This window comes from Siphateles boraxobius, unplaced genomic scaffold (genome assembly GCF_051911475.1).
Source record: "Siphateles boraxobius isolate OS27281-9 unplaced genomic scaffold, OSU_SipBor_1 12, whole genome shotgun sequence".
NCBI lineage: Eukaryota > Metazoa > Chordata > Actinopteri > Cypriniformes > Leuciscidae > Siphateles > Siphateles boraxobius.
The window spans coordinates 24,612,878-24,634,726 of record NW_027508722.1 but is presented as its reverse complement, the minus strand read 5'-3'; the positions used below and the strand labels follow the sequence as shown (position 1 = coordinate 24,634,726).

General features: G+C 38.9%; 3 protein-coding genes across 3 annotated transcripts; 1 reads left to right on the top strand and 2 right to left on the bottom strand.

The window, feature by feature from the left end:
* Nucleotides 1–385: 385 nt before the first annotated feature.
* onecutl (one cut domain, family member, like) lies at nucleotides 386–9,087 on the top strand. Its single transcript, XM_077214322.1, has 4 exons — nucleotides 386–942; nucleotides 1,209–2,516; nucleotides 5,746–8,369; nucleotides 8,449–9,087. The coding sequence occupies exons 2-3, from the start codon at nucleotides 1,469–1,471 to the stop codon at nucleotides 6,054–6,056; spliced, it is 1,359 nt and encodes a 452-aa protein (XP_077070437.1). The 5' UTR covers nucleotides 386–942; nucleotides 1,209–1,468; the 3' UTR covers nucleotides 6,057–8,369; nucleotides 8,449–9,087.
* Nucleotides 9,088–9,139: 52 nt separating this feature from the next.
* Nucleotides 9,140–13,890, bottom strand: LOC143722772 (cathepsin S-like). Its single transcript, XM_077214331.1, has 8 exons — nucleotides 13,762–13,890; nucleotides 12,266–12,391; nucleotides 11,839–11,961; nucleotides 10,770–10,922; nucleotides 10,279–10,503; nucleotides 9,883–10,048; nucleotides 9,648–9,750; nucleotides 9,140–9,420 (listed from the first exon to the last, which is right to left on the bottom strand). The coding sequence occupies exons 2-8, from the start codon at nucleotides 12,386–12,388 to the stop codon at nucleotides 9,321–9,323; spliced, it is 993 nt and encodes a 330-aa protein (XP_077070446.1). The 5' UTR covers nucleotides 12,389–12,391; nucleotides 13,762–13,890; the 3' UTR covers nucleotides 9,140–9,320.
* Nucleotides 13,891–15,159: 1,269 nt separating this feature from the next.
* Nucleotides 15,160–20,902, bottom strand: ctss2.1 (cathepsin S, ortholog2, tandem duplicate 1). Its single transcript, XM_077214307.1, has 8 exons — nucleotides 20,759–20,902; nucleotides 19,910–20,035; nucleotides 19,510–19,632; nucleotides 19,076–19,228; nucleotides 16,243–16,467; nucleotides 15,791–15,956; nucleotides 15,608–15,710; nucleotides 15,160–15,442 (listed from the first exon to the last, which is right to left on the bottom strand). The coding sequence occupies exons 2-8, from the start codon at nucleotides 20,030–20,032 to the stop codon at nucleotides 15,343–15,345; spliced, it is 993 nt and encodes a 330-aa protein (XP_077070422.1). The 5' UTR covers nucleotides 20,033–20,035; nucleotides 20,759–20,902; the 3' UTR covers nucleotides 15,160–15,342.
* Nucleotides 20,903–21,849: the final 947 nt, after the last annotated feature.

The window sequence follows — 21,849 nt, the reverse complement described above, 5'->3', positions numbered from 1 at the left end:
CCTGATAAATTCTTGAAGGTAAACAGTTAACGTTAACAGTAGAACGAAATACAAAATATTATAGTACCCTAGCCTAATATCAAACTGAATATTTGGCTTCAAAATATTGTTGCGCCTATTTTCAATAGCAACTAGCAAATGCAAAATCGCGTTGATTTTAGGAGTAACCATAGCAACAGTAGAAAATTGACCTAACACTAGAAAACATATCAGTTTATAAAATAGGCTACATTAGAAATGTATGACAAAAGACTTTGGGTTTCTTGAGAAACTCAGCAGATTGCGCCATAAAATGTTCTTATTGAAATCTTTTTTTAAGTCAACTAACTCTGAAACTGTATAATTCGTACACTGTCACGAGCAAAGACAATGGCTTCTTGAGGTCCGCAGGAGGGAAGGAGTTAACGAGGGTTGTAAATTCACCCCACATCTGTCAGATTTTAAGAGTGTGACGTACAGAGGAGGGGGGCTGGGGGAAGAGAGAGGAGAGAAAGAGTTAGGGCCGAGATCGATGAGGATACAGAAGGGCAAAACCACAGAGATAATGACAGCGACTGAGCGCGATGCTTAGACATAGATCGGCGCTTATTTTTGACACGATTGCAGCATAGCGAAGTCCGGACATCGGACGAAATCATAAGGGCTTACGCATAATTTGTGTTGCATCCTCGGCAGTTGTGGTCCAGCGAGAATCTCGCGGATAACGGCGGTGACGGACCGGACCGAGCCTTTGCTTCTTCTTCTTTCTTTTTTTTAATATTGAAATGTGCTGATGACACACAAAAGTCGCTGTTACACTAAACCGATTGCTCTGTGATTGTAAAATCGGAATTTCTGCAGGTGTATAGACCATCCTATCCCATTATCGGCTTTTGGTTGCGTTTTGGAGAGGCTGATTCGCTTCTCTCCATCTAACGTTAGTCGGATAAGCTGCGTTGTGAGGTAAGCAATTCTAACTTAATTCTTTTCCACCTTTTTTTAAACGTTGATATGATTGTTGAAGTTAGTTTGGAAATGAAAGAATTTTATTAAATAGATAAGCTATAATAAATGAGTAGCCTATGCTATTAATAGACAAAAAAGTTATTACTTAATAACGGAATTAATCATCAGGGTGGTGCAGGCTATTTTAATATTTGTGACGAATTAATACAGCTGAATAAATTATCAATAACAAATCAGTGATCATGGTCCTGTCTCTTTTTCAGCATTGGTCACCAAGGCAAAAGCAAGACTCACATGGATAAATACAGATGCATTTATGGAACACAGTATTTGCTTGCATGACCCAAGATGGTGCCACTGTGATGAAATGTCTCTGAGAGTACACTGAAATCAGATTTTGAGATATAAACATCATCAGGAAACTGTTTTTTTAAATATTATATTACAGTAACCACACATTAGACTGTTAGAAAAATACATCAGCTGGAATTTAAGGAAGAAGCGGAGTGAGGAAGGTAACAACATGGATGGTAATATGGGTGAGATGTCCGTGCACAGCCATGTAGAGCTGGCGCACAGTCAGGACAGCCGAGCCATGCTGCACTCTCGCGATCTCGCGGCTGCTTTCCCTCGTCCCTCTCTGGGAGGCTCCGCCATGGGCCTGGAGTCCGACCACCAGAGCTCTGCGTACGACCACAGCATGGCAACTCTGGGGTATGGTAGGGATGTACCAACCAGCTGTGGTAGCACCTACACCACATTGACACCCCTACAACCCTTTGATGACAAATTCCACCATCATCACCACCACCATCCCTGCCTGCCTGTCAGCAACGTCATCGGCAGCTTCACTCTTATGCGAGAAGATCGAGGTCTAGGAGGAAACTATTACACGTCGTATGGAAAAGACTTTGGTTTGGGACAAGGTCTGTCTCCACCTCTGGGCAGTGCAGGCCTGGAGACCGCCATGCATGGCTATGGTAGCCTGGGAAGTCAGAACGGACACAGTAGCCAGATGCTTCCAGGTGGCCATGAGGTCCATATGGGCAGCAACGGGGGGAACATCTGTCGAACAGCGGCAGACTTTGTGAGGGAGATGTCGCCACCCTCTTTGGGGGGCGAGCATGGGGTCAGCCACCAGCTAAACAAAATGGATGGCCATCAGCACACTCCCACCTACCACCCCCATTTATACAACCAGAGTTATCAGCACCACCTCTCCAGCCAACAGGCCTCCAAGCTTGGGGAGCTCCCTTCTTCCTCCCCTTCCTCCTCCGGCTCCAGCCTGGGAAGAGAGGGCATGCTGGCTGGCTCACAGAATGGTGGCGGAGGGGAGGAGATCAACACTAAAGACGTGGCTCAGAGAATCATCACTGAACTGAAGAGGTACAGCATCCCACAGGCCATTTTTGCAGAGCGTGTTCTGTGCAGGTCTCAGGGCACTCTGTCAGACCTGCTCAGGAACCCCAAACCTTGGGGGAAACTCAAGTCTGGCCGCGAAACCTTCAAGAGGATGTCCCGCTGGCTACAGGAGCCAGAGTTTCAGAGGATGGCCTCCTTACGTCTGGAAGGTAAAAGAACTTGTTCAGTTGAATTGTAGTTTAAATGTATTGTTGTTGTGAAACAGAACAAATGCCCAAAATTAACAAGTCGAACTGGGCGAGTATTGTTTAAGACAATGACAATTGGTACATATATGATCAACCACAAACAAAGTAAAATTTTCCATTACAGTTATTCAGTCACTATTCATGAATAGTACCACAGATACAACAGTATTTTTGACCAAAATTTGATCAAATTACAGTTAAAATGAGCATATCAATTTGTTGCAAAAAGGCTAAACATTTTTGAGAGACATTATGGAGAGGTTTCACCTCAAACCCAGTGCATCTTGCCTTGTTACAATGTTTTGACATTGAAGAACCTGAAACTTTAACTGTTGTCCAAAGCACACAAAGAGATCTAGAGAAAAACAGTAACATGAGAATGGACGATGGTGGTGGGTGGTGGGGGGTGGAGGGATGGGGGGCGGTGCGTTTGGCGATGCAGGGATGGGGCGGTTTTCAAAATGTCGGCTGGCGTGCTGCAGCAGCCACTGAGGATTGTGGGGTGGGAGACAAACACAGACACGCAGATTCTCCCGAAATCTTTCCGAATCCCAAGCGATCAATCACCTAAGCATGAAATACGCTTCAGAATGAATTATTCTGCTTGCATTACCACTAAAGATATTGATTGGTGACCACTGTGTCCTCAGTCGTAGGGGTGTTCCGTGCAACGAAATACATGGAATCAATCAATGCCCTGTTGGCCTGAGTGGTACCATGTCCTGCTGTTGTTGTTATTTTGTGGTAGTCGCTAAACATGCCATTGTGGAAATCTTCGTGATTGGCAATAAATGTTCATACAGGATGATGAATGTAAACAGTGTTTTGTTGTTTTCTTTTTGAGTTGAATTTTTCGTTTTATTTTCATGCATAATTCAGGCTTTGGTTGATTATTTTTCCTAAATTTGAATTGATATTGACTCTGAATTGTCTGTTGGCCAATTACTATTGGATGTTTTTTTTCTTGAGGCTTTTTTCACAGCTTCTGTGCACAAAAGCATAAGTGGACACTTCTGTATTTCCCTATATAACCCACTTTCCATGAGTGTTGACTTTTCTCACCATGCCCTTTGTTTAATTACTAGCTGGTATTGATTTCCTTGGGAAAGCAACGCAGAAGGCTCCTGCACACACCTCCTGTGAATAAGACGGCATGAGCAAACATTAGAATGCATGCGGCTACACGCCTCCTCTCTCAGAGGCAGCAGGAGTTCAACTTACCGACACATTTAATGATGATTCAGCTTAATGCAGTGATTTTTAACCAGTATTTACACAACATATACCCATCCTTTTAAAATCCATCAGCACTTTTCAAATACTTGTTATTGGGAGGCTAAAATGATGACTCTTTTTTTTGTTCCTTTTTTTTTTTACAAGCTTTCATGCATATTTGCAAACAGGGCCTGAGATCACACTGCATTTGTTGTACAATAAATGCATCTTTCAATATTTCATAAGCAAGATTTATTGACCTAAAATTCATATCCTGGTTTTTCTAGATATCACAAATCTATTTTCTCTTTCTCTCACTCAGTTTTTGTCTTTTGTGTGGATGTGTTCTGTTTGTTGTGCCTGTGTGTTTTCGCAAACTAGCTGAGCTTTGATTGGGAGAGAGATGAACAGAGAAAAATTCAGTCGCAGGGCAGGGTAGAGATCATTACTCTAAAGCTAGGTGTTCGGACAGCATTGGGATTTCAAACACAAGCACTGAAGCCTAAAGCTCTTGTCTTAAGGAATCACCGAGATATAATCGGCTTAAATAGCAAAGGCTCTTTCACTGATGCTGTTACTTTAACATTTTTTGCCCCAAACTATTTTTATATAAAATTGCATAGTTACGTTTAGATCTCTCCGGCCTGCTGAGATTGACAACAAATGTTGTTTGGCACGCAGAAGCTCCCCTTTCATCCAGCACTAAAGGGGTTAAAGCTCCTCTATAGGTCGGGGAGTCTGAGCAGCCCAGATTTAATCAATAATTTCTATCAGCCTGTGGCCGAAAAAAAATCAGCAGGGGGTGGAGTAGGCAAGGAGTACAGCTTCGGGGGGAGAGAGGGGTGATAGGCAATGGGGGGTGGGGGGTGGGTTATGAAAAAGGCTTTCGATCACGTTTCAGCTACATGAGACAAGTGGTATACATCATGATTAGGGCCTGCTCCCACGATCATAAGAACTCTATGGGGGGAGGTTTATGTCTCAGAGTGTGGTGGATTTATAGCATGGTAATTCCTACCTTTTACACATGATTACAACATCAGGAAGCATTTAGTTAATGGTCGCCGTTGTACTGCCGAAAGCAGGTTGGACCGATCGAGAGGATCGGGAGTTGCTTGAAAAGGAGACAGGGGTAAAATGCTGAATTGAAACATTAAAATGTGCCTTTTGAGGACAACAGACTTTCTTCTGGTTTGTTCGCCATATATTTGATATAGATGGTTATTGTTCAGCACATTTACAGTCTTTCTCCATATCACTTAATCTCTCTTATCCTGAATTTCCACTCAGGGATCAATAAAGTACATTTATCTATCTATCAAGTTGGCAGTTGTCTGATTGAGACTCTCTCTGGTTTTCAGGCAATAGTCTGGTCAACACCCAGTGCGGTATTTAATTAAGCCGTGTATTATATAACAATAATAGCTGTATATGATAATTGTATGACATAAAAATGCAGAGTATTGACAACATTTGCTCTAACTGATCTTTTGCATCATTTTTGAGTGTGCAGAACTATTCAGTTTCATTTTACATGCAATGTTTTATATTTTAACGATTTTGAGACCTTTTTAGCCTTTGACTATAATTTCCTGATTTTGTTTGCATATTTTAGAACTTAATCATCTCTCATTTTGGTTACAATGTTTAACATTTTAAAATGATGAGATCTTTAAAATGTGAGATTTATTTCATCTTTTGACTATATTTTTACTTGATGAAACTGTCCGCCATTACTTGCTCATCTTTTTTTTTCCAGTTTGAAATTATTTATATTATTGTTAAAGACACAAGCCACTTGTTAAAAAATCTACACTGAAACAGGCGCTCTTTATTTTCTCTGCAATTAAAGAAGTTTAGAGATTAGATAACAAAGATAAATAGCTAATAATGATGAAAAGACCTACCCTATTTGTATTTCCAGGTCTTTTTTTGTAGACCAATGTTTTTCTCTCTCCGTCTCTTTTTTTTCCAGCTTGTAAGCGTAAGGAGCAGGAGCAGTCCAAGCTAGAGCGCAACCAGGGGCCCAAACGCACCCGGCTAGTCTTCACAGACCTGCAGCGTCGCACTCTCTTGGCCATTTTTAGAGAGAACCACCGACCGACCAAAGACCTGCAGATCACCATCTCTCAGCAGCTGGGCCTTGAGCTTTCCACCGTAAGCAACTTCTTCATGAACGCTCGCCGCAGAAACGTCAACCGCTGGACCGAAGAGGGCCGCCCATCCTCCACCGGCTCGTCGGGGTCCAGCACTGCATCTCCAGCTGTGACCTGCTCCACGGCATGATGGGAAAACGAGCCGTTTTCCGCTCTGCACAGCACAGGTTTACCTGTAGCTCCTAGAGTTTTTAATCAAGGGTGTTTTTGAATACAAATCAACAGCATATGAAACCAAAGATGAAGTCTTTAAGAGGGTGATGTCCGCAATGTCTAGATGAGACAGGCATTGGTTGTAGTTTTAGCGTTGGTTATTTTAGCTTTAATCGTGAAGGACGAGCCCAACACATTAGGGCTTATGAAATCATTCACAAATCAACATATTGAGGGTTATGAATAGATATTGAAACGGTTTATTTTGTAATTTGTTACAGCGTCTAAAATCAGTGCAAGGTCCAAACGTTTCTGGTTTTTCTTTGTTGTTCTTGACAGACGGAAAGTGGCTAAATGATATTTTTAGGGTTCTCGAGAGTGAGATGATTTTGCAACAAATGGACAATTAATGACCAAAGAATCAAAGAAGGATGCAAGCGAATATTTCAGAGATTCCTTTAAAGGGAAAAACTACTGGACAAAGAAGCTGAAACCAAAATATGAACATTTTTCGAGAGCTTGTTTTCTTTTTATACTCCTTCGTTACAAAATGCACAGGATGGTGTCGCATCCAGACAACATTAGGAAGAACTCAAAACAAGGTGGTGGGGAAAGTGCAGCCGTGACACTTTTTGCAACAGACTTTCAACTTGTTGGTGAGTTTCTGCTGACAGAATGGCTGCAAAAAGAATCCAGAACGCTCTCTTCTCTTGCAAAATCTGATTTCAAAACATGTTTTCTTAGATATGGGGATGGAGAAATCTGGTTTTTGTTTGTATTTTGTACAAATTTCAAGCACACAATCTGGCCGATGGCTGTTCGTACCGGAAAAAGCTCAAAATCTCAATGATCCTGATGAAAAATACTTACAAAAAGCTTGAATTGAATATGAAATGAGAACCACTTTGTGTATTTATAATTATTTATGTATTTATTTCTAATCTTCTAGCTATTTATTTTATTTATTTGCAAGTTACAGTCAGTATTTATTTGTTGTTTGTGCGTGAAAAACGACCCTGTCTCTGATAGGAGTCCCAATACCAAAGATGAATATTTGTCCTCCCTGAATGTCCAACGTTTCTCGTCTCCTGACCGCTGTGTTAGTATCTCGATAGACAGACTAGCGTACCCATCCATGTTCATCATTCACATGCTGCATGTTTAGACCCTTTAGGCCACAGCCTGACTGAACAGATCGAGACTCGGCGTGATCGTACAGCGGCACACAAGTGGCTATGAAGTCAAGATGCTTCTATATTTAGGCTGTGTTGAACTGTGATCTCCTCACTGCGGTCCACATTTACTGTACGACGATCATACATGCTGCGCTGAAGTCTCTCGGGGTGGGCAGTCGAGGGAGAGATCGTCCCCATTTCAAATTCAATGCTCTTTCTCGTTCCCCTGTGTTTAACCTTTGCAGGGCATGTAGTGAGGCCCCTTCGCAGCACGCACTTGAAAGAGGGCCCATGAAAGAGGCCATCGACTTTTGCCGACTTCAAAGAGGCCCTTTTTATCTGTGTCCTCTCGGTGCTCGGTGGCTGGGGCCGGCGCTCGGCCAGGCTTAGGGCGTTCACCAGGAGGGGTGGCAGATCAGAGGAAGGGGAGGGGTGGTGAATGGGAGTTTGGGGTTGGGAATTAAAGTTTAATGAGCGACAATTGTAAGCGTGCTGCGCGCAGGGCAAAGGGTGTCAGCTTGTGCGTCTCAACTCTCCAGGTCACCCTGTTGCAGAGCTAGTAGTTAACTGGGTGGGCCATTCTTTTCGTAGAGATGTAAGGATTTAGTTTATTATAATTTGCAAAATTACAGCGGTAGATCGTTAGAGATCACTGGACGACCTGTAGAGTCCCGAAGATCACGTTTAGCAAATGATGGTTGACGTACGTTAGTGTTTGGCGCCTCCTGGTGGAACATTGTTCACACACTTATTGTCAATGAAGAGAGCAACACATAAATCGCGGCATATTCTCGTAGTTTTTAACCTCTTCAGATATATTTAGAAGAGTTACTACAGCGTGTAAATCTGAAGTGATAGCTCCATTCCGCTATCCCACCGAGGGGGACCCGTTTGGCCCTTTTTGTTCTACCCGACAGCTCTAATTTCATCTACCTCAACTGTGTGTGATGATGTGTCGTGTAGCTGAGATGTAACTGTACCAAAGATCCCATCCATTCAGGGAGCGTCTCTGCGTTACAAAGTGTTAATAGCCAAATGTGCTGGAATCAATCCGTGAACACAACTAAATCACAGCCCTACCTGCAGGCAGAGAGAACCTTGTTTGTGTGTTGAGCGTGCGTGTGTGTGTGTGTGAGAGAGAGAGAGAGAGAGAGAGAGAGAGAGAGAGAGAGAGAGAGAGAGAGAGAGAGAGAGAGAGAGAGAGAGAGAGAGAGAGAGAGAGCGATTGAAGAACATTTATCAATTTAAAGACCAAATGGGAATGACAATCGGAGCAAGAAAGGGGATCTTGCTGATCTTATGATTGCTTATCCCTCCAAAAAGAAAAAAATAACCAAAGTGTTACCATGTAAAAGTGAGGAAGAAGACCAAAATAAATGTTTGTCTCTACAAATATGATGCAATTATGTTCTAGCTGTATCATATGAATCACCCCCAAAAAATATATAATTTTAGCAAACCTGATTGGATCACAACATATAGGCTGACAGAATTCACTCTCAATGCTTTTTTTTTTAATTGCACCTGGAGATCCACTTATTTACAGTTCAGATAAGCAGACTGAAAAGGTAGCAAGTGTTTTCTTTTTTCTTTTACCTATCACTCATCTGAAATCTCTTTCTGCTGGTGTGAACATCTGTCATTTTATGCCATTCTCTCCCTTGTGTTACCTTATGAATGTGGCTAATCAACCAAAGGTGTAAAAATCACAGCAATCTAAATGTCAATCATAACTGGACATTGTGTGCTGATCTTGAAAAATCCTTTAATACCTCATGTGAAACTGTTCGTTGTGATGTTGCACTGAATAAAACCAATTCATTTGTAAACATACTGAATAGAGTGAAAGTATATTTCCTTTAAAGCTTCAGAAATAGCCAAAGAAAACATTTAAAATTCAATATTTATTTTGTAAGATACTCATAAGATACACTTGGGATTTGTTTAAAAGAAATTGTAAATACAAAAAAAAAAAAAACATAGAACACATTTACTGTTAATAAAGTAAATTATAAAAATGTGCATTTCTTGTTTTGAAATATTCATATATTTCACCATGGTTTCATTTACATAACCGGGTAGCAGGCGTATGAGGCAATGCCACACATGTTGTTCTGGTTTCTGGCCATACGGATGTAGCCACCTTCTCCAAACCCTGGACCCCAACTGTTAAAGCAAAAGCAAACAATCAGCATCTGCATTTATTCATCTAAGGCTTGGTTTCACAGACAGGGCCTAGATTATGCCTTAGTTTAACTAAGACATTTAAGTAGACTTTTATAAACATGCCTTAGAAAATAACATGACTGGTGTGCATCTTGAGACAAAACAATGTTGAAAAAAAAGACCCATTATGCCAACATAATTTCACAACCATTCTGATTGTACTGTACCTGTTTTTGACCAGCCAATAGTCCTCCCCTGCAATTGCACCGTATCCCACAGCCAGCACTGCATGGTTTGTCTCTTGGGTGCAGGATGGATCACTGTAAACTCCTGTGGACAAATATGAGATAATATCATAATAGTTTCCAAGAAAAAGAAAAATAATTTCGACCTTCATTTTCCAACTTAAAAACCTACTCTGGTAATCGCTATGACTGAAATGTGTAGAAAAGAAATACTCACCACTGTGATACAGAATAAACTTAGGGTGGGTGGCATCAATGGCCACTGAAATAGGCCCGACATTGGCCAAAGCCTCCTTCAAGGCCTCTTCATCTCCCTTATGGACAGAATAGTACTTGGTGCAGTTTGCTGCACGCTGGGATGGATTGTATCTGCACTGCCCTTGCTGTAGGACACATTTATTTATTAGATTATACTCATAATGATAATGATAATGGATTGCAGCTTTTAATGTGCCAAACACTGACAAATCCAGTGATGTAGAGACCTGACATGTGTTGTTAAAGTTTTGCAGTAACAGTTCTTGCCACTTCTAATATGGATTGTTTTTTCATATTCTTTCTTCTGTAATTATCACTTGTTTTTTCTTCACTTGGACCCACACAAGCAACTTACCACTGCTTCATATGGGTAAGATGATTCTGAGTCTATTCCGCCATTATCAATGACGTACTGGAAGGCCCGGTCCATATAACCACCATTGCAGCCCATGTTTCCATATTTGGAGGAACAGTCCACCAGGTTCTGAGGACTGAGGTCGACCAGCTTGCCTGTGGTCTTCATCAGCTGACCTTCAAGAGCCCCAACAGAGCTGAACGCCCAACAAGAGCCACATGCACCCTGACAGCAGAGAGAAAAGCATGATAAAACTACTTAAACAGGAAACACATGAACTGAGAAATAGTTTGCCTCCATGCTAGATATAATGCATCTTAGGTTGGATTTATGGGAAATACTACAATGTGAAACTTGACATTTTTAAAATTGCTTTTGTCTCTTGTCTATCAAAAGAAACAAAAATAGCTGTCAAACCAAATAAAAAGCTACGCAGGCACAAATCTAAATGACCAAATATCAGATTGTATTCTCTCAAAATGGTATAATACCTGGTTCTTCACACTGGAGACATATCCCTTCTCTCTCCAGTCAAGAGAGTCTGGGATAGGAACCCCAGAAGAGCCCACGAATTCTTCCGTTTGTCTCTTAAAGCCAGGAGGAACACGAGCCGTGGCTAAGGTTTGCAGGATCTCCTCTGTTGTCTGTGATTCAACATGACAAACAGAGAAATGTGAGTTTCAGATGATAAATTTGTTTCTTGCTTTGCAGAGCATATAGCCTATGCAGCTATCACCCTGACCGGTTGCTCACTGAAGCTAAGCAGGGTTGAGCCTGGTCAGTACCTGGATGGGAGACCTCCAGGAAAACTAGGTTGCTGATGGAAGAGGTGTTAGGGTAGCCAGCAGGGGCGCTGCTCACCCTGTGGTCTGTGTGGATCCTAACAGCCCAGTATAGTGATAGGGACACTATAATGTCAAAATCACAATTCTTCGGATGAGATGTTAAACCGAGGCCCTTACTCTGTGGTCATAAAAAAATCCCAGAATGTGCTTCGAAAAAGAGTAGGGGTGTAACCTCGGCATCCAGGGACAAATTTTGCCCATTGGCCTCATGGCCTCCTAATCATCCCAATATATATTTATATACTGATTTGCTTCATCTCCTCTCCACTAATAAGCTGGTGTGTGATGGGCATTCTGGTGCACTATGACTGCCATCGCATCATCCAGATGCTGGATATGAATGTTGGACATTCCCCCCTTCCATATTTAAAGCGCTTTGAGTACCCAGAAAAGCGCTATATAAATGTCACAAATTATTATTATTATTATTATGCTTATCTTTATGGCTGTATAAATGCTAGATACTATTGCAAATTAGATCTAGAACGTATTGTAAGTAAAACATAGTAAATGAAAAAAATAAAATGAATCATTGTATTCGTATGATGTATATTGTTCCTTCATATAGTAAACAATGCTCAAATCTCACAGTAGTTTCATGCTAAAAATATAAACAAGGAAATAATAAAGTATTGCATGCCAGGAGATTTTTTGTCTGACAATAATCATGAACAAAAAGACAAGGCAAAAAGGTTAATTAGACTCATGTTCTCACCATGTCACCCATGTGGTTCATGGCCAGGTCATATGAATGCATGCCCATGGAGACCTCCAGGTTATGAAGGGTGATAATTTCAAGGTTTTTCTCCCACAACTCCCTCCTGCCCAGTTCCTCAACCTGCCAATATGAACAAAAGACGATTCAACAATTTAATCCAGCAATATATGAAACTATTGATATCACTGGTCAAAACTATTTATAACTATTTATTAACTATTTATATAAGTCTCACATGAATACAAATAAATGATCTATCAAAAAAGCCCATGAAACAAGCTTTACCGGTTGGATGAGTATCAAGGAGGAACAGTTTGTTTTCCTCACTGAACATGTGACAAACAAAATATGATTCTTTCTGGCAGTCGGGAAAAGATCAGCTGTGAGATAATCAGATAGATGCTTATGAAACTCATGTTCTCACCTCAGTGGAGTAAAACTTGTCATGTGTCTTCTTCCACAACTCCCAGTGCTGGTCTAGATTTGAGTTGAAATGGGCCAGTGCTGCGCTACAACACACGGCAAACAGCAAGCTCCCGAACATCATGGCCTGACAAGAGCAAAAAGTTTCATGAAAGTTACTGACATGCATTAAAACATCAATATTTTATCTGTTAATACTGTATATGCTCACACATTAACCACAGTATGAAGAGATTATTTCATGAAGGAGACTTCTGAAACAATCTAGAATACACCCATGCTGAAGTTGACTAAAAAGAGGAATACAAAATCCTTCACCATACCTAGAGATTGGCATGGTTCTATTTCAGTTAGCCTAATAGCTGGTTTGATTTGCATTGAGAGATGATCTTATGGAAAGTACCCCATGCCAATCTCTAGGTATGGTGATGATGTGGGGCTATTTTAATTCCAAAGGCCTAGGGAACTTTATCAGGATGCATAGTATCCTGGATCTATGAAATAACTGGCCTTTAAAAATAAACATCTGCAGGCCTCTATGGGAATTTAACATAGGGGTGTCCCGACTTATGCACCCTGTAATTTAAGGAAGAACATTTATTTATTTACGATATACATTATTCATTGACAAAGAAATTTGGTGTCCTTAAAGGTTGGATTTTTTTAATTAAGGCATTAAGATCAGTTTCCAAAAGATGATTTTTTTTATTCCTCTTTTTAGTCAACTTTAGCATGGGTGTATTCACTTATGCCAAGCACTGTATGTGATGTCATTCAATGGTATCCGTAATTTTGTAGAAATGTGGAGAAATTTAAAATAAAGTGAGGGGGAAAAAAAACTCTCTTTCATGAAATAATATTTTATCTCTTATATGTATATATATATATATATATATATATATACACATATCATATATACACAATCTTTCTATTCATCAAATAATTCTGAAATAAAAACATTCAATATCAATAGTAAATATTTCTTGAGAATTTCTGATCTCTGAAGGATCATGTGACACTGAAGACTGGAGTTATGACTGCTAAATTCCCGCTTTGCATCACAGAAATAAATTACATTTTAAAACATATTACAATAGAAAAAAGTTACATTAAATTGTAATAATATTTCACAATATTACTATTTTTCAGTACTTTTTTATCACATATATTCAGTATTGGTGAACATAACAGTTTTCTTTCCAAAACATTAACTAATCTTACCAACCCCAATCTATTGAACAGTATATGTTTATATACATATATACAGATATCTATGGAGTGAAACACACCGTCATCCTGATTTTTCTATAAAGCAATCAAATCCATACAACGTCATTTAACTTTCTAAACCAGTCAATACCTAAAAACTGAAAGAGAAACCTTTCGAGAAAAATATCAGAAAAGGAGATACATGATAAAAAAAAATATACATAGGCTAAATATTAAAACAATACATGAAAGTGAACAAGAAATTAAGTCAGATGTGTCTCGTCTCACCTGTACACTCTCGTTAAGCTGCACTTCTTCGTCGTCCGTAGAGGAAGTGATAATGAATTGGAGTTCCTGGTTACTTTGCTTTTATTTTGTTCCATCACGTGCTAATCTCTGCCTATTATCACATGGCACAGTCTTAATTTTTGCTTAGCCCTGTTACATGAGTAAAAAACTAGGCTATTTAATTAAAAGGAATAAATTATGTTGGATCACTAGGCTGGCAGAATTCGCTCTCCCCGGAAAACCATCTATAGGCTACATTTTTGGCATCTTGAGATCCAAATAGTTGAGTTAAGCCAAATGAAAAGGTAGTTTGAAAAGAGTTTTTTTTTTTTAAACTAATCTAAAATCTCAACTGATGTCTTGTAAAGTCAAGCTTTTTTTTAAATAATTTGACTTAGGCCATTTAATCATATAGGCAATTTTTATAAATTGATAGATAAAATGGTCATGCATATTTGTTTCTGGGTTACATCGGAAATTGCACATCAATTGTTGATATCGCTAGTAAAACTTATAAAACAATATACATTACATACACGGACAGTTCTTATCCTTTTTGAGTCTGAACAGCCACAAGCAAATTAAATGTAGGTGAAATAGCCCCGTCTAGTGGTGAACTCAGTATTAGCATCAACAAATCAAATCAGAACATATTCCAAACAAATACTTTTACAATAAAACAATTGCCCATTTTGATTTCATGGTGACTTTGAGGCATGCTAGAGGGTAGAGGGTAAGTTGCACACTTTAATTTATGACTTGGGCGTTTTACACAATTATTAGCAGCATACATCTCTGGATCAAAGTGCGCAACTTGCCCACAGGTAGGCTATGTCTCATTAAAGTCACCATGAAATCAAAATGGACAATTTTAGTTTATGCAACATTGCAGTATTTATCAATGATTTATCTGTGCTCATCTTTTTTATTATTCATGGTGATTAATTTGTCGCACATCGACTCTTCAGATAAGAGAGTTTGAATCCTTCCATGCCACATGGTTTTCCGTTAAATTGTCCCAAATCAGACATTTTTATAGACAAGTTTATCTATCTGTGGATTGACATCTTAAGTATATATAAAAAAAGTGCATAACCATGTTACTTACAAATATTTCCATACGTTTTTTCCCACCCCCAACAGCTAATGTCTCAACGCCACTTTAATTGTGAAGTAAAAATTTTCCTTCAAATAGTAGATTCACCTTTTGGACTCCTGCTTTGAACTGGAGCATCATAACGTGCTTCATCCTACCCGCATCACGGCTTGGAGCTTCAGAAAAAACATTTAATACTTCCAGTAAATACCTCCAAAACTATTGTGGTGTTACACTGACCATTTGTAAACATACTGAATTGAATGAAAGCATATTTCCTTTTAAAGCCAGAAAATATTTCCTTTTCTGGTTTACAAGACAATATTTATTTTATAAAAGATAATACATTTGTATTTTTTTTTAAAAAAAATGGGAAAAAAAAAAGTTAAAACCCACACAGAACACACATTTACATTCAAGAAAATAGACAATAAAACAGTAAATATCGTATTTTGATACGTTCACACATTTCAACAGGGTTTTAGTTAGATAACCGGGTAGCAGGCGTATGAGGCGATGCCACACATGTTGTTCTGGTTTCTGGCTATACGGATGTAGCCACCATCTCCAAATCTGGTACCCCAACTGTTAAAGCAAAAGAAAAGTATCAGCATTTATTCAATTCAATGTTTTGACAGAGACAGTCTGCTTTTACACGACTTTACAAAAATGTCTATTTCTCATGAGTGGGTACATTTCCAGAACCATATCACTTATGATCACAAAACTTCACAATGATTCTTATTGTACCTGTTTTTGACCAGCCAATAGTCCTTCCCAGCAATCGAACCGTATCCCACAGCCAGCACTGCATGATTTACTTTTTTGGTACAGGTCGGGTCATTGTAAACTCCTGTGGACAGATGCGAGACAACGACACAGCCTTAACAAGATTTTGATCTGATTTAAAGGTAAAGAGAAAGTAGTACTTACCACTGCGGTACAGTATAAACTGAGGACGGGTGGCATCAATGGCCACAGAAATAGGTCCAACACTGGCCAAAGCCTCCTTCAAGGCCTCTTCATCTCCCTGACGGACGAAATAGTACTTGGTGCAGTTTGCTGCATGCTGGGATGGATTGTATCTGCACTGTCTTTGCTGTAGGACACATTTTTTTTATTACATTACACATTAGACTTATAATGACAATATTGCACTTTTTTTTTTAAACACATGCTCATCAAACCCTGACAAATGTAAACCCAGCAATGTAGAGACCGGTTTGTAAATGCACGGATCAGAATCTGCGGTAACAGGCCCTGACAATTCAAATATGCAACCAAAAATGTGCGCCTAACGTTTCTTCAAGTGTAATTTTTAGATGACAATTTAATCATTAGATGTAAATGTTTCTTCTTCACTTGGACCCACACAAACAACTTACCACTGCTTCATAAGGGTAAGATGAATCGGAGTCTATTCCACTATTATCAATGACGTACTGGAAAGCAGCACTCATAAAACCGCCACTGCAGCCCTTGTTGCCATATTTGGAGGAACAGTCTACCAGGTTCTGAGGACTGAGGTCTACCAGCTTCCCTGTGGTCTTCATCAGCTGACCTTCAAGAGCCCCAACAGAGCTGAACGCCCAACAAGAGCCACATGCACCCTGACAGCAGAGAGAAAAGCATGATAAACTAAAACAGGAAACACACAAACTTTTGAATTACAAAGGCTTATGAGGCAGCTGAAACATGGTTCTGACAACGCGGTTTTTAGTTGCTGATTTTAGAATTTCCAAGTCATTGTAGGGGAAGTTACAAAAAACGGGAAATAAATTTGCTCAGACACTGACAGGACAATAAGAAAAATAAAGGAAGTGAAACTTTTTTTTTTTTAAAGTATGTGACAGTTCTCTGACAGAGAATGGGGCCAATTCGTTTGACATCATGAGAGCAATAGCTAAACCACAACAATGTCTCAGCCATTTTCTTAGGGTTGAGTACCGAAACCCAGTGCCGACATGGAACGAATCAAAAACTAATATTTGGTGCCACTTAAATGCCTGAGCTGTCGATTGAAATATTTGCCCTCTGGTTCTCCGAAACGGATGTAAATAGCAAGCATCATCACCGCATGTGATCTGAGAAGTGGATTAATTGACGTGTTGTAAATCTGACAGATGCAATTCTCTGAACTGTCACTAACATGGCGCCAGTCGTGCATTATAGATCAACTAAACATGAATCATGGTCATTATAAAGGTTTCTTAAAATGACAAAACGCATTCATTCACTTACATGCATTTAATAAAAAATATCAGCCAAGATCTGACTGACATGTAACGCAACCAATCACAATTCGTTTTATTCCACGTCATGTTTAGTGTGAAAATATAAAGTCGATGTCCCTACAATAACAGACCGGCATACATCTAGTAAATGAATCATTCCAGAACGCCGAGCAAGTTAACTGCAACAATAGAGCCGCGAACTTCATATACTTTTGAAGATCCAGCATTCAGTTGATCCTGATCAGCGCTCATCACAGCCATTGTTCTTCCGCGAGGGGTTTCGGGTCACGGCATTTAAGGTGATGCGTTCTAAAATAACGCTCACCATTGCAGGACATGCAAAACGTCAGGAGGGGTGTCATTTTGCCAGAGAAGGCAAAAAATGTGTTTTCATATTTCTGCAAAGAATTGCTAAAATGTAAAGCTGGTTTGCTGTTATTACCACTGTAACTGTTATGTAGAGTTATTTAAGGTTAAATTATTGTAGTTGGGATGAGGTTATGTAAATTTGTTGTGTTTTGCATTTAGGCTACTTTATATATTTAAGTACACTTTAAAATTAATATGTTTTTAAATTAAGAATCTTTTATTCTATTTTTTTTTTAAATAAAAAGCCGTTCTTTATTGTCATTCACCATCGTTTTAAGGCTCTTTTAGGTATTTTAAAAGGGCCCCTATTATGCATTTTTGAAAATTATCTTTCATGTAGTGTGTAGCAAAGTGAATGAAAACATCCTGCAAAGTTTTAAATCTGAAAGTGCACCGTATATAAAGTTATTTTCTTTCAAAAGTATTTTTCAAACGAGTCACGAGCAGTTTCGTTGTGATGTCAAGACAAAAAATTAGCATATTGCCCGCCCAGACACCAGGGAAAACTTGAACCCCCAAACCGGCAGCTGATTCCTGTGGATACTGGATAGCAACATGTCGAGAAGACGGCGCGGTGCTCTACAATGTGGTAAAGCCAGTTTTTTTTTTTTTCACTGCCCAAGGGTGAGCATGTGAAGAATCGGTGGTTAAAATTCATGTTTACCACGATTCAACAGCAGTATAATCCTAAACTTTGGCTGCATTCCCTTTATTTTACTTATGACTGCTTCTCAAATATCAGAGTTCAATGCAGGATTCACAAACCACTTGCTCTTGAAAGATGGTAAAAATGCTTAGTTTTGATTTTTACATTGTGTTGGTCTCCTGGTAACCTCACATTATTACTGTCTTACTGAAATACTTCTGCTAATCAGTTGTGGGCCACCATTACCTAAATCTGTGTCTAACACGTTCACCGCAATATATTAGAAAAAAACTCAGTAAAGAAATTAGTACAAATAAAATAATCGGTTTGTTGATGGACATGCACTTGTTAATGCTGATGATGAGGAATTACAGTTGCAACATCTCATAATGTACCTCAAACAGAGTAGTGAATCACTGAGAAACGTCCTGCTCAAGTCGTCGTTGCGATGGAGGTTTGGGTTGAATAACTAGTTCTTCCAATGTTTCATCATCGGACTCGCGCTCGGAATGATATTGTAAAAACGACGTCATTGTTCGTTACGGTTTATTTACAGTGTAGGAAGCCTCAGGACAAGCAGAGCTGATGTTATGGCAATTGGCGTTTTTGTTCTCGAAACGCACGCTGTAAACCAATCACAACTGACAGAGCCGTCTGGCCAATCAGAGCAGAGTATCTCGCGGAAAGGAGGGATTTAGAGAGATTCATCGGATGAGTCATTTAAGAGTCATTGAAAATATGGTGATGTGCAAATGTATATTATGAGAAAAATCAAGCAGTTTTTTGAGCTTTGATACATGTAAACCTGTTGTAGGAGACTCAAAAATAACTTTAGGAAGCTTTAAAATAGCCTAATACACTTTAAAGTATCGGTTCAGGCATTTATAAATTTATATAAATGAATAGCAAAATGAAAGCAAAGCAAATAGAGCAGAGATCATACAAATCAAATATCTAGTACATTAATACCTGCATTTTCACACTGGAGACATATCCCTTCTCTCTCCAGTCAAGAGAGTCTGGGATAGGAACCCCAGAAGAGCCCACGAATGTTGCGATTTGCCGCTTAAAGCCAGGAGGGACACGAGTCGTGGCTAATGTTTGGAGGATCTCCTCTGTTGTCTGTGAATCAATATGACACAAAATTGAAATATTTGAACAGGAAGAAGTTACACTATAGCTGTACAATCGAGTAAGGAAAACGGAAGAAAAAAAGTTGATCTGTGAACAAATCTTAAATCTCTCATTAGCTTCATGCTAGATAAATAAAGCAGTATCACATGCCAGGAGATATTTTTTTTTCTCTTGTGAAAACCGGAAGATGCTGCAAGCAGATACATCACAAATGAGGAAATGAAGACATATGAGTGTTCACTCTCACACTCACACTCACACTCACACACCATGTCACCCATGTGGTTCATGGCCAGGTCATATGAATGCATGCCCATGGAGACCTCCAGGTTATGAAGGGTGATAATTTCAAGGTTTTTCTCCCACAACTCCCTCCTGCCCAGTTCCTCAACCTGCAACACATATTACAGGGATCACACGTGTGATAGGCCTACGTTTGTGTGAGACTAAAGTCACTGCATTTATTAGAGATATCCTTTGTTAATACTTCCATTATAAAATCATTAATATTTTAATACATTTACATCAGTGTATGGATACCATCTCCATCATTTAAAGTCTCACAAGAACACCACGGATAACCATTATGAAAAAGAAGCTGTAAGTATTGTAAATGAAAGATCAGCAGTGGGATCATCAGATAGATGCTTCTGAAACTCATGTTCTCACCTCAGTGGAGTAAAACTTGTCATGCGTCTTCTTCCACAACTCCCAGTGCTGGTCTAGATTTGAGTTGAAATGGGCCAGTGCTGCGCTACAACACACGGCAAACAGCAAGCTCCCGAACATCATGGCCTGACAAGAGCAAAACGGTCAATGAAAGTTACTGACATGCATTAAAACATCAATATTTTTTCTGTTAATGTACTCTCATTGAATTATGTTGACACGGCCTAAATGTTACATCAACCACAGTCAGAAACGATCAGTTCAGTGAAGCAGACGTCTGAAAGTCTTTTGTTTGTTTTAAATGTTCATATCTAAAAGAAATGCTGTCATCCTGATTTTAGGAAGGAATGAAGCAAATGAAGTAGCAGAAGTAGACCAGAAAGAAAATTAAAGTGAAATCTAAATTCTAAAAAAATCTAAGTAAATCAATGGATAATAATACTAAAAGACGTTATAACCAGTTATATTAGGGAGGCAAAAATTGCAATTTTACAAGTTAACCACATAATCGGAGAAAGAAAACACATGCAGCCTACCAGTATGAGGAAGAAACGGAAATTAAACTAAGATGGGGGTTTGAGCTTGAATGAGACTTCATTTAACAACATATTTAACTCATATCTCACTTTTTTTAAGCGTTTTACCTTCAAACGCAGTTACCGACTAATAAAACACTGACAACATTTCAAAAAGTTGAGGAAAAGCGCTCATAAAACCACAGTCACCACCTTTATTAAAACCGAAAGAGAAACATTTTGAGAGAAACCACAGACAAAGGCGACTTTCATCAAAAAGATACGATGTGAAACAAAGTGAACAAGAAATTAACTCAGATGTGTCTCGACTCACCTGTGCACTCTCGTTAAGCTGCACTTCTTGTCGTTTGTAGAGGTGGCGACGATGAGCGTCTGTTATTCTTCTTCTTCTTCTTTTCTATCATGGCGGATTGCAAGCAACTTAAGGTGCATACCGCCACCTACTGTTCATGAGTGTGTAGCAACATTGTTTTACATCTATTAAATTCTATTTTTTAATTTTGTATTCTGAAGATAAATAAATAATGCTTTCCTTAATCTATAAATATCTTTTATATTTCCTTTATTTCCCAATAATCCTTTAAGACTCCATTCTTGGCCTGTCCTTTCAACTACTCTTCTCAATTTCTCCCTTTCAGGTTCATATGTTTTACAGTTCATCAATACATGTTCTATATTTTCTATCTCTCTACATCCTTCACATTTATCATTATTTTTCCTCCCTATTAAATATAAATTGTCATTTAAATAAGTATGACCTACTCTTAATCTGATCATTATTATTTCTTCCCTTCGGTTTCTCTCATTAATATTTCTCTTTACTACTGACTTTTGTACTTTATATAATCTTCTTCCTTTTTTATCTTCATTCCACCTTTTTTGCCAATTTTCAATTTCTTTCCTCTTAATAAATGATTTTCCTTCCCCTTTCCCTAAAGGAATTGTAATTGCTATTGCCTCCTCTAAAGCCCTTTTTGCTAATTTGTCTGCCTTTTCATTTCCTTTTACCCCTTCATGTGCTGGTACCCAACAAAACCAAATATCAATGCCACCCCTGTATAATCTAAATAAACTGTGCTGAATTTCTAATACTAAATCTTTCCTATTATTTCCTTCTCCCTGAATACTTTCTAAAGCTGCTTTGGAATCCGTGCATATCACCACCCTATCTGGTCTAACCTCCTCAACCCATTGTAAACTCAATATAACTGCCACCATCTCTGCTGTGAAAACTGATAGTTGATCTGACATTCTTTTAGAAATATGTATTTTGAACTCAGGAATATATATTCCCATTCCCACACACCCTTTTAAATTCTTAGACCCATCTGAATATATTTTAAGGTAATTATAATAAGAGTTTCTTAAATATATATCAGTCTGTATCCCTATTTCGTTTAAATT